The sequence below is a fragment of the Syngnathus leptorhynchus genome, chromosome 12 (genome assembly GCF_054491065.1).
Source record: "Syngnathus leptorhynchus isolate UIUO chromosome 12, UIUO_Slep, whole genome shotgun sequence".
Lineage (NCBI taxonomy): Eukaryota > Metazoa > Chordata > Actinopteri > Syngnathiformes > Syngnathidae > Syngnathus > Syngnathus leptorhynchus.
In genome coordinates this window covers 8147618-8160481 of record NC_141206.1, presented here as the reverse complement: position 1 = coordinate 8160481, position 12864 = coordinate 8147618, and the positions used below count along the sequence as shown (strand labels likewise).

The 12864-nt window shown below is 43.6% G+C and overlaps 1 protein-coding gene across 2 annotated transcripts; it reads left to right on the top strand.

Annotated features, from left to right (window-relative positions):
• The first annotated feature begins 212 nt into the window (after nt 1-212).
• On the top strand, nt 213-12568 carry atp2a2b (ATPase sarcoplasmic/endoplasmic reticulum Ca2+ transporting 2b). Of its 2 annotated transcripts, none has more exons than XM_085926592.1 (24): nt 213-917; nt 1169-1186; nt 1268-1350; nt 2421-2525; nt 2776-2914; nt 4862-4942; nt 5526-5611; nt 5744-5899; nt 5983-6124; nt 6239-6405; nt 6687-6775; nt 6863-6965; nt 7060-7191; nt 7262-7381; nt 7464-7682; nt 7775-7898; nt 7972-8183; nt 8254-8474; nt 8548-8750; nt 8902-8987; nt 9058-9191; nt 9275-9392; nt 9539-9659; nt 11490-12568. In XM_085926592.1, exons 1-24 carry the CDS (start codon nt 800-802, stop codon nt 11501-11503), a joined length of 2991 nt encoding a protein of 996 aa, XP_085782718.1. In that variant the 5' UTR covers nt 213-799; the 3' UTR covers nt 11504-12568. The 2 variants fall into 2 exon arrangements, with proteins under 2 accessions (XP_085782718.1, XP_085782717.1); XM_085926591.1 differs by having other exon boundaries at nt 214-917; nt 9539-11320.
• Nucleotides 12569-12864: the final 296 nt, after the last annotated feature.

The following is a 12864-nucleotide window of genomic DNA, read 5'->3' as shown; positions in this document are numbered from 1 at the left end:
CACACAATATAGTTATAAAAATGTGAGTTGTAATTCGTCCGATTTATAAATAAGATTCCAATGATTCCAATTCGCTAGCACAGACAACATAAATGGTGGACATTAGAGTGATTTTTTTTTGATTTTTTTTTTTAGATTTTCTTTCCATAGAAAATTAAGATGGCGAGTATGGGAGTTCCGGTTGGAGTAACCAATCAGAAACGAGACCTTTCCGGTTTGAGTAACCAATCCGAGCGTTCCACATGCGGACACCGAACACCGCATTCGACTCACACGAAGGCTGCGGCGGACAAATGCAATAGCGTAGAGCCGTAGACGACGCTGGTGATTCCGCAATAATACATACTTAAAGCAGGCTAGGAGTGAGCTACAAGACAACCGCATGTTTATATAATTCGTCCGTGTAATTTCTTTTTCTCGGGCTGCGTCGTCTATATAGAAATCGGGGTGTACGTTTACGACGTTGATGATATGAACAATCCGTTGCAGATTTCTCGGGAGAGCAAGCAAAGTGCGACCGGCGAAATCAAGCCAGAGCCGAATTGTTAGCTTAGCTTTAGCGGCTAACCTACCCGTTAGCACCTTACCCGCTAATTCGGCCGCTCTAAGCAGACACCTGCTCGCTGTTTTGCCCTCTGTTTAAGTGATCTATACGCAGCCCCACAGTTAAAGGTCGTTTTGTTATTTTTTAATTTATTTTAATTTGAAACCAAAATCGCTTTGAAGCAAGGCAAGGACTGTGTCAGGTCGAGGTCGGGACCAGTAGAGGCATACGGGTCTCCTCGAGTGGCCATTCACCATGGACAACGCGCACACTAAGACGGTTGAAGAAGTTTACACCTTTTTTAACGTGAACGAGAGCACCGGCCTGAGCTCGGAGCAAATCAAGAAACAACGGGAACGATTTGGACCTAACGGTAAGGATCGGGGCATCTTAAATCGTGGCGTGTTACAGTTGTATGGCCCGTGCCACCGGTGTTGTAACGGACATTTACCAGATGGTGACGTCACTGTGTGCGTAATGACGTGCAGTAAACGAGCACTGACCTGAATTACATTACAAATACAATAGTTATTGTTTAACTGCCGTGTACTATGTTATATACAAATCATGGAACTCAATTTAACTTGCTTTTCCTATCTGGGTTTCCTTCATGACGATGTGCAGAGTTGCCAGCAGAGGAGGGTGAGTATATATTAACTGTCTTTCATATACTGAAAATATGCTTAATTTAAATAACTTGTTGTTTTTTCTTCTTCTTGAAAGGCAAGTCTCTTTGGGCGCTGGTGGTTGAACAGTTTGAAGATCTGCTCGTGAGGATCCTCTTACTGGCTGCCTGCATATCCTTTGTGAGTATTAATCTCTGTCATTGTCCAATGTAAACCGGAGCTGTTTTCTGGCTACAAACTGCTATTTTTAAAAGGATTGTTGAAGTAACCCTGTCTGAGTGGGTTGTGATTCAACGGGTGGGAATTAAAGTGAACGGAAAACAGCAGTTACGTGAGTCTTGATATATTTTCTGTCTAAGGCAAATACATTCGAGTCACAGTCCACAACCTTTTATTAGCAAACATAAATCCTTGTAGATTAAGCGCGAGTACTGCGGAGTGTACTAGAAAGGAAGTGTTTTTCCTGCTCTTAATGCAAATCAAACATGTCTTCTGAGCCTGCGTTATCTCAACAGTGATGTTAACACAATTCGAGTTGGGGCTTTTGCTCTTGGGAGTGAAAGACTATGGCGTTGTTAATCAGTGAACAGATGAATATATCACCTATGTGTCATTGAGATGAAAAGCCTGTTGACAAAGGGTTATTTGAAGTTTAAGTGGCAAATACTTTGGGTACACTTGAACACTGGTAGACTGATAAAAGTGGAAATGAATAGGTAGCAGTGTGTCATTCTGATGGTTTAGCCATCACCTACAACTAAAATTGATTTGTTATTAATTAAATATTGGAACAATTGTGCAATACAGCTAAGTTGCCCAAAGATCAAACTCAAAACAATAAATACTCGTAATAATGAGAATAATATGCAAACGTTTTTATATTTGAATATATTTATTCTAAAAGTTTGCTTTAATTTTGTACAATATTTGATTGTGTGCAAAAGGGCTGGTTATTAATATCAGTTGCATCTAGCCCAGTTTCCACCATCCTGTTTCAAAATGTCTTCATTTTATTTTTCTGTATTGTAATTGAGGCAGTGAAGTGACTCATCAAATATTTTAGTTACATCCTAGTAAGCTGGTATGAGGTAACACGTGCCCTGTTTTATGTCAGCTGCAGGAAAATAGGAAAGGGAAGTAGATGACCTAGTTCCATGGACTCAACCACATTCTACTAGTTTTGCTAATTTACTGCAATTCAACATTTATTGTCTGAGTGGCATTTAATGTTCATGTTTCCTTCGGTCCAGGTGCTGGCTTGGTTTGAAGAAGGAGAAGAAACCGTAACAGCGTTTGTGGAGCCTTTTGTCATTCTGCTTATTCTCATCGCCAACGCCGTTGTTGGAGTCTGGCAGGTAAAGAAACTCTTGGATGAACAAATGATGGTGACACTGCGCCATACTTTTAACCAAGCAAGTCTCCTCAACTAGTGACTGTTGTCCCGTATAAAACGTCACTGTTTTCCTTGGCAGCTTGCCTCATTTTAATCTTACCTGGCGTAAAATCTTAGTAGGACTATGATTGTAATCTATTGAGTGCTGAGAGCAGCTTGAACATGTAATTATTTTCATAATGTGCTGGATTCTTTTTTTTTTTTTACATCAGGAGCGTAATGCAGAAAATGCAATTGAAGCCCTAAAAGAATATGAGCCAGAAATGGGAAAAGTCTACCGCCAGGATCGGAAGATTGTCCAGAGGATCAAGGCCAGGGACATTGTGCCAGGAGACATTGTGGAGGTTGCAGGTAAGATGACGACTTTATTCTCCGCATTATTTTGAATTAGTTGAGCAATCAATCAGGAAATGTACTTCCTGTACTGCAGATTTCCTCTTTGGCGATTTACTGTCAGAAATGTGACTGTAAATAGAACAATTATGTCATAGATTCACATGTCCTAAACTCCCGGCTGTCCATCCATCCCACCCACCACTCTTGCATATTGCCCCCCCCCCCTTACAATTATTGTGCCGTTTTTACTGACAGCGACGTTTATCGTTGCGTGGGTGAGATTGTGATCTTTCTATTCATGAAAAGAGCACAAGTCGTCTCTGGAGGCCCCCGAGTGACCCTGCGAAAGGTCATTGAAGCCTGTCGGCCTACGTGCTCGCTTTCCGCTCCAGAACGCATCATGGAACAAAACAAAAAAAAAGATAAATAAATCTGACCCCCCCTCCATGCTGCGGAGTAGCTAGTAGGAGGAAGATGCAAAGTGTGCTCTTCTCAAATTGATTTCTACTCTTATCCTCGTGGTCGTTTTGTTTTGACAGTCGGCCCGGAGATGTTCAGTTCCGAAAAGACCCAAACTATACACAATTTGTCTTCCTCCAGGGATCAGATCAAAGATAATCTCCTTTGTTCACATCGGGGTGAAGAAAAGTCCCTCCTCCTTCAGGCCAGCGCATTCCCGGAATAAGACAAGCTAAAAATACATCCGCAAAGTTTTGGATTACAACATCAAAGTTTGTCTTGGGAAGAATATATGAGGACTCGGCATAATGATAACCAGTTGAGGTGAAATTGCGGGTAGTAGCTTGAGGGAGTCTAATCGTGACACCGATGCAGATTTGACTCGTCTTGTTGTTTGTCTGCTCAAGAGATGAGCGCCAAAGTCGTTTGATGGTAGGCAGGTGGTCAAGAGGAGCTTCTGACAGCGTCTAGTTTAGTAGCAAGCCATATTTGGTCGTGTTTTGTCTCGGGGGTTTGACATTAAAGAATCTGTGCATTGGCATCGGACAGAGGCGATGATATTTCTTGTTTCTTCATTTCATATTGATAATATGGATTGAGGGTGACATAAAAGTCACTTCACCCTCCCTGACAGTGGTCGTGAGAATGTTGGCACATGTGCTGACAAAAATTGGTCCTGCCCCTTCAATCCATTTGGAGCTGATCAAAATAGTTTAGCCATTTTTGGATGTGTGTTTTGCAGGACTCCTTGCATCTAATTCTCCTTACATCCTCCCTCTCTCTCCCCTCCCTGGGTACTTCAGAGGCTCAAGGGGTTTAAATGTCTGTCTTCACTGTCATAAGAGTCCCAAGATTGCAATTTGCTATTGCAAAATTACAAAAGTATCAGAGAAATAGCACAAAGCACACGTTCCGTTTGATCGCAAAATCTTCTTTGTCTGTACTACTTTCTAAGGACGACACACTTGAGGATTTGCTGTATGTTTACGTTTAGCTTTACAAGGGATGTCTCAAGTTTATTGTGGAAAGGATGCGTAATGGATCTGGATTTGGTTCCCAGGCGGTTCATTAACAGAACTCAAGCCATACATTAGAGCAAAACGTTTTGTGTAGCGCAGTTTTCTTGATGATCTTTGTGCTGACTGCTGATTAATAAGTAAAATGGATGTTATTTTTCCTGCACCTTACTAGACAGCAAAATACTATTTGCAGCGGGTCAGCCAGTTAGTATCCAGGATTGCACTGCATTTTAGTCTCTGTTGTTTCAAGACGCTTTCACTGAGCAATTTGTTCCATTCAACTGCTTTAATGATCAAAGATTATTCTGCTCATCCGTTCTTGTTTGTCGCAGATTAGACCCAACACACATTGCTCGTTGTTTTCCCACATTTGCAAGAATAGTTGCGATAAATGTATTTTATCGCTTGTTGATATTGCAACGTTGCCTAAACTTGGAACGCTGCTAATGAAATTTCTGTGTTTTATTTTTTATTTTGTCCATAGTTGGTGATAAAGTACCCGCAGACATCAGGCTGACCTCCATCAAGTCAACCACGTTGAGAGTTGACCAGTCAATTCTAACAGGTAAAATTCCTTCACCTTGATTTCAAAATGTGATTGTACAGCTGCCACACGGTCCTTTCAAGCTGATGAGAAATAAATGACCCGCCTCCCTCACCTTGACATTAATACCCTCTAAGCCGTCCTCTGCTTTTACGTCCACACAGTCAATACAAAACAATCAAACCTCAGGGATGTGGCGAAAAGGAAAATGTGGGCGGGTGATTTGCACAGCAGTGGAAAATATTCAAAGTGGCATCAAAGGATGAATGCTGCACGTGAGAGTCGTTTTATGTGAATCGAGGCCTTAAATCTCGTCCTTCCCAACTACCTTAATTGGTAGCAAAACTCCTCTGGGTATTTTTAGGATTTCAGCGATTTTTTTTTTTTTTTTTTCTCCCTCCGCTCCCCCCCCCCCATTCAAGGCCAAGCAGCCGTCAAACGCGACCTGTTGCGCCCTATCAGAACATGCTGAGTTGATGTTACACAGTGCGGCGACATCAGCTATCATGGCGCCGCTTGATGGTTGTCATGCCTGCTTTGACAGCTGGAAAGACTTTTCCCACACACTGCAGCGTCACAACAGTTTGATGTTTCCTCTTTGTAGGAGAGTCTGTGTCTGTTATCAAACACACTGACCCGGTGCCAGACCCCCGTGCGGTCAACCAGGACAAGAAGAACATGCTCTTTTCTGTAAGTGACCTGTGAGAGTTTGTTTGCTTTCAAATCTGACATTCAAGTCGATTACATAAGTGCTTAGCTCAGCATAGTCGTCCATCCACTTCCACATTTCACCAAACGTGCAGTTTCCCTTTTTCCTCCCAGGGCACCAACATTGCAGCCGGAAAGGCCGTCGGCGTGGTGGTGGCCACAGGCGGAAACACGGAGATCGGTAAAATCCGCGACGAGATGGCCGCCACCGAGCAAGAGCGCACGCCGCTGCAGCAAAAGTTGGATGAATTCGGACAGCAACTCTCTAAAGTAATGCGCTCGTGTTGTTTGGCTGCGCACGGGTTTGACGCCTGAAGCGTCAAAATGAATTGTGGCCTTCGTTTTTGCGCTAGGTGATTACGCTGATCTGCATCGCCGTGTGGCTCATCAACATTGGACATTTCAACGATCCCGTCCACGGAGGCTCATGGATCCGAGGGGCTGTCTACTACTTCAAGATTGCTGTGGCGCTGGCAGTGGCCGCGATCCCCGAAGGTAAGCTCGGCAGCTTTCCGAGATTGTATATCGGCCGGGTGTTGCAAAGTTTGATTGTCTGACACAATATTTGACTGTAGCGTCTTTTTGATCATGAAACATCTTGCTTTTCAGGTCTGCCTGCCGTCATCACCACTTGTCTGGCTTTAGGAACACGGCGCATGGCCAAGAAAAACGCCATTGTCCGCAGTTTGCCCTCTGTGGAGACCCTCGGCTGCACTTCTGTCATCTGCTCCGACAAGACCGGCACACTGACAACCAATCAGATGTCTGTGTGCAGGGTAAGGCAAACGTTTCAATTGAAATTGCAAAAAAAAAAATTACCCCCCCAATTCATTTCAGCTCATTTATACATCCGATATACATCAGACTCAAAATGGATTGTCAGGGGCTTTCAAAAAAATGGCTGCTTGTTTGCTAATATTGGTAAATTGCTGCCATCTGCTGGATGCTGCCTCAGTCCTATTTTCCTGCAGAACCTCCACTGGTCTGATTGTATAATTAAATTGCTCTCTTAAATATAATGATGTTAATATTTTATTCGTTTTTTTTTGCTTTGCAGATGTTTGTCATTGACCAGGCTGACGGCAAGCATTGTTCCTTGAAGGAATTTACTGTAACCGGCTCTACATATGCCCCAGATGGAGAAGTGTGAGTGCAGTGGATAAGAAATTCATCCTCTTGCATCGATGTGTTGGAGGCCTACTTGATAACCGCCTATGTTGTGTTTTTATGTAGGTACCAGGATGGCAAACAGGTGAAATGTTCCAATTACGATGCCCTGGTGGAGTTGGCCACGATCTGTGCTCTCTGCAACGATTCCTCATTGGACTATAATGACGTGCGTTTGCATATGAAATGTACTTCACCTCTGTTGTCAGGTGATGGACGCTGTGGTTTTAAATGTATTATTTTTTTTTTTTTTCCATTTCCAGACCAAAGGTGTGTATGAGAAGGTGGGCGAGGCCACCGAGACTGCTCTCACATGCCTGGTGGAGAAGATGAATGTGTTTGACACCGATTTGAAAGGCCTTTCCAAGATCGAGAGAGCCAATGCCTGCAACTCTGTAAGTAATATTTAACTCAAAATACGAAAGATGAACCAAGAAAAAACTGAGCGGCTCTGTTGTGTTGCAGGTAATCAAGCAGCTGATGAAGAAAGAGTTAACATTAGAATTTTCCAGAGACAGAAAGTCCATGTCTGTGTATTGCAGCCCCAACAAAGCCCGCTCATCTGCCGGCAAGATGTTTGTCAAGGTATGTTTGAGCCGATCGTTGAGCATGTTTGGTTTTTATGATTGGGTATATTCCCTAAAGGTCTGTGCGCTCCTCTAAACAGGGTGCCCCCGAGGGAGTGATTGACAGGTGCACGCACGTCCGGGTGGGCGCCACCAAGGTGCCCATGACCCCCAGCATCAAGGACAAACTGATGTCAGTCATCAGGGAATACGGAACCGGCCGAGACACCCTGCGCTGCCTCGCTCTGGCCACCCGAGACAACCCCTTGAGCAAGGAGGAGCTGGTCTTGGAGGACTGCACTCGCTTTGTTGACTACGAGGTAACCGCAGCTGACTTTTCAACTCGGTGGCATTGCCACGTTAGTGCTTAATGCGTGTGGGTACAATTATGGGTTTTGTCCCTTTTCTTCAGACCGACCTGACCTTCGTGGGCTGCGTGGGTATGCTCGATCCTCCCCGAGCGGAGGTGGCGGCTTCCATTAGGCTCTGTCGTCTGGCAGGCATCCGAGTAATTATGATCACCGGAGACAACAAGGGTACGTTAGGTGCAAAACCACGAGAAATAAACTGCCCAGGATGTAAATCATATCTTCCTTCCGGCCATTCCAGGCACGGCAGTTGCAATTTGCAGACGCATCGGCATCTTTGGAGAGGACGACGACGTCGCCAGCATGGCTTACACGGGCCGCGAGTTTGACGATCTGAGCCCCGCCGCGCAACGAGACGCTGTGGTCAAGGCCCGCTGCTTTGCACGCGTGGAGCCGTCCCACAAATCCAAGATTGTCGAGTATCTGCAGTCTTATGATGAGATTACAGCCATGGTGAGATGAGAAAAAAAGAATTGAAGTTTGGAAGATTGTGGGGTTTCATGTTGTGCCTTACTGGTTTCAGACTGGCGATGGGGTAAATGACGCCCCCGCTCTGAAGAAGTCCGAGATTGGCATCGCCATGGGCTCGGGAACGGCGGTCGCCAAGACTGCCTCCGAGATGGTGCTGGCCGACGACAACTTTGCCACCATTGTGGCCGCGGTGGAGGAAGGCCGGGCCATTTACAACAACATGAAGCAGTTCATCCGATATCTCATCTCCTCTAATGTGGGAGAAGTTGTCTGGTAAGTGGGGGCGCACCAAACATTTCCACTTCAGCATGCACACAGTTGTTCTGATTTGTTTTGCGTATCGTAGCATCTTTCTGACGGCGGCCCTGGGCTTCCCTGAGGCGCTCATCCCAGTTCAGCTGCTTTGGGTTAACTTGGTGACTGACGGTCTGCCCGCCACCGCTTTGGGCTTCAACCCGCCAGACTTGGACATCATGAACAAGCCCCCCCGCAACGCTCGCGAGCCCCTCATCTCCGGGTGGCTCTTCTTCCGCTACCTCGCCATCGGATGTAAGTCAAACAATGGAATAAATGCAGAGCGTGCAAGTACGATCTTTCAGATGAAGTGTTGAGCCGTTTCTATGTTCAGTATCTTTTCTGTACTTTCATTTCCTGATCAGTGTTTGCCTTATAAAGTTGTGTTCTTGCTGCGCCTCGCCAGGCTACGTGGGCGCCGCCACAGTGGGCGCCGCCGCCTGGTGGTTTGTCGCGGCCGAAGATGGACCGAGGATCACATTTTACCAGCTGGTAGGAATTACAAGTCGAACTTCACATTCCAGCAACGAGCTAATCGTTTTTTTTTTGTTTTTTTTTACAGAGCCACTTCTTGCAGTGTGGACCACAAAACATAGACTTCCAGGATGTCGACTGTAAGGTCTTTGAGTCTCCTTACCCAATGACCATGGCCTTGTCTGTGCTGGTCACCATCGAGATGTGCAACGCTCTCAATAGGTCGGTTTGTTTTCGAACGGAGCTTTTCCCACACTTCATAAATATCTGAAAGATGACGACGAATATGCGACTTTGTGTTTCAGCGTATCCGAGAACCAGTCTCTGTTGCGTATGCCTCCCTGGGAGAACGTGTGGTTGCTGGGAGCAATTTGCCTTTCAATGTCTCTTCACTTCCTCATCCTCTATGTGGAGCCTCTTCCGGTAAGGATGTCTTATTTGGGCCCTACATTCAAGTAATTTATACAAGATGGTGGTGGTGGGGGCTTTGTTAGTGATGTGGGTGGCAGCGAACGAGCGAGCTCTTCGGTGCCACTGACTTGTTTTTTTTCTCGCTGTCATCCCGCCAGATAATCTTCCAAATCACCCCCCTGAATCTGACCCAGTGGCTCGTGGTGCTCAAGATCTCCCTGCCGGTCATTTTACTGGACGAGGTGCTGAAATTTGCGGCCAGGAATTACCTGGAGCCGGGTAAAGAGCTGGAGAAGGCGGCCAGCTCGGAAGGCTGCTGCCTGGCTGCATGTATGGAGGGCATCTCCTGGCCCTTCGCGGCCCTCTCCCTCCCCCTGGTCCTCTGGATCTACAGCACCGACACTAACATGGCCGAGATGTTCTGGTGCTGACTGACTTGAGCACAACCTCGACTTTTCCATCACAGCCATCACTCCCCCCTCTCTCCCCCCCCCATGCCACACTTTGGCTCCCCCCACCCACCATCCTTCATCCCTCTCTGCCCGCCTCCACGTGCGTAGCTTGTGTGCGTGTGTGTGTGTCTTTGTATAGTTAGTATGCGTGTGTGTGTATCTATGAGTAGGAGCAACTGTAAATTTGAAGTCACCTGATTTGAGTTGGCGTAAGGCTTTATGACTATCACGTAGACAAGATTGACAGTTGGCATTTTTTGTTTTCCACTTTTACTTTTAAAATTAATCCCCAATGCCTTTTTAAGCTTTATCCTTTCGGTTGTCTGCGAGTGTCATCAGTCCAGTGTCACTACAGTAATTATTATTTCGCGCCACTCGAGAAAAGAAAGTTGGAAGATTGTGTACAGAGATTGAACACTATTTTATGCAATTTTTTTTTTTTATGGCTTTGTAAATTCGTTTGGACCGGCGTGGCTTAGACGTACTGCCTTGATGTTTCTTCTTTTCTAATGTTAACCATCGTGTCTTCAGCGTAAACGTTTTTTTCAGAGGACAAGCGACGCGTGGCCGACAAGAGCGGGGAGGGGAAAGGTTTGGGTGTGAATGTTGGGAATGCTTCGATTAGATGACGTGGGGGAGGACACCAAAAAAAAAGATAATAATAATTCCAGAAAAATCGAAACTGCATGTCCTGTGACCAAGCATGAACCGTATGTGGTTACTCATTTCTAATTTATGTGCCCCCGTTCTTCTCCAAATGTAAGACTAAAAATTAATGTTATGGATACTTTTATGATTTAAAATAAGCCGTTGTTTTCTGCACTGGGAAGATCGCAGCTACCTCAATGTGATACAAATGTTTATTTTATTTTTTTCTGTTAAATCTCTGGATGCTTCCCCACAGTCTAGCTCAGTTGTAACATCTGAGGTGCACCCCTTGGGTCGCTTGTGCAGAAAATGGAACAGTCTCACATTCCCTCTAACCATTTTTTAAAAAAATGATTCCTTTTGTGTGTTTTTTTTTTTTTTTTTAAATCCATTTGCTTTAGAGACCAAGTAGTTCAAGATTGTGTGTATATAACCGTTGTGATGGCTTTTGATTCAAAGGACAATATTAAAAATTAATTAATATGACTCAAATGATTCCAAATGAATACCCCCAAACCGTTTTTTGTTTTGTTTTTGTTTTTTACTTAAAAGAAAAATACACTCATGAACCCTTTGAATCAAAGTGTTTGTCATTCTTTGATATAAATTGAAGCAACATGCAAAGCATACTTGAATTCTACTTGTGAATGCTTGGCTTTTAGATATTAGTTTGACTCTAAAATACATATTTACATATTTGAGTGGCCATCCAGTTCACCGCATTGACATTGTGGATATTGAAAGCATGTTAGCGATACTAAGACGCCTGGATGTGTTTGTGTAACAACATTGGTGTGCTTCTCTTCCTTCAATGCCTTCCATTGGCTCCCCCTGTCACGAGTGAGTATTTCACTTTTATTCTTCCCCATCATCAGATCTGAATTGTAAACATGCCCACATGCTCGTATTGTGAATGTCACCAGTGTGCCACCCACTTTCAACCTTTCCTTTTTTTAATCATCCAAATAACCACAATGACAATAATCAGACATTGTTTCTCTTTTCCTAGGTTGGCTGTCCTAAAAATTTTGAAGGCTTTTGGAGGACAGTGCCATCAATCATTCCGGTCTCCATGACAACTATGTATGTACACTGAACAAAAATACTAAGGCCACATTTGTTTTTGGAGCTCGTTTTGAATTAGCTAACACTTTTTCTATATTCACAAAATGCTCGTTTCTCACACACGACGTTGGATTATTTCGGCAGAGGAAGTGCTCACTATAGATTTTGTGGACACTAGGCCTTATGTGAATATAGAAACATTTAACGAGCTAAAACTGATGCAAATGATATTTTTGTTCAGGCGTGATGTGTGTGCGTGTTTGTGGTTTTGGTGCACAGAGGAACCCATTTTCAAAGGAAAGAGACCAAATACATGATGTATTTATTATTTTACATACGCTTCCACCCAGCTTCCATTTGAGTGCGCAACATATTCCTCTCTTCTAGCATGATGTTCCGTCCTTTCCTTCTTTCATGGTAGTTTTGACATGTAGTGAGTGACTCAACATTGGGAGCATTTGGTATTAGCTTGCATTTTGTGTCCAAACATCATGCATGCCTCGCAGCTAGCTGTACGTAGGCTTTTACAGTTTGTAATTATAGATTCTAATGTATAAATACTCTTACATTCAGACTTAAGTTTCTAAGATGGTTCTATAGTAGACTTTTTGAAAATCACTGTTTTTATTGTAATGTTTGCACAATTATTAGAAATAACTCATCACTATGAATTTGGCTGTGGATTACTTGCGTTCATTTTATTTACTGTAGGCTGATCATTTTCTGTCTCGTGATTTATTCATTCTTCAAAAGACATCCCTGCAATACAACAGTGCTGTTTTTCTTTTTCCTCAATTGCCTCTATAGGTCTTTATGATCCTGTATGTCTGGCAACTGCTGTAAAACTGTGATCTAATAAAAGGTGTACTGTGCGGTCCCTACAAAGGAACCTGGGTTTAAAAAAAAAAGATGTATATTAATCATATGTAAAAAATGACTATCATTATTTAAATTCTGATAGTGATTGTAGATGCATTACAGAGGTTGTGTTTTCAGATAAATAAAGATCATATTTGAAGTTTATTTGCCTATTTTTCATATTTTGTGTGACCTGGCCTAAGTGAGCATCATATCAAATGATTTGGCCCTTGAATTTGATGACATGATGTTGGCGGCAATGACTCGTTCGTCCAGCAGATGGCAGTGTTGTATATATTAATTTATCTGCTTTATCAAAGCTCACTCATTTCGACGCCATAAAAAAAAATACTTGTAAGTTTTGTTCCTATAACAATAAAAAGTATTTGAAATGTCAGTAGGGCTTAGACAAAACAAACATACTTCAAATGTAATTCAAGATTAAGAATATGTAAATCTAT

Bases quoted from the DNA above. Each gene is read 5' to 3' on its own strand.
- atp2a2b (XM_085926591.1), top strand. From the start codon at position 800: ATGGACAACGCGCACACTAAGACGGTTGAAGAAGTTTACACCTTTTTT. The intron at 6,776-6,862 runs GTGAGTGCAGTG...GTTTTTATGTAG, and splicing joins TATGCCCCAGATGGAGAAGT to GTACCAGGATGGCAAACAGG. The intron at 9,393-9,538 runs GTAAGGATGTCT...TCATCCCGCCAG, and splicing joins TCTATGTGGAGCCTCTTCCG to ATAATCTTCCAAATCACCCC.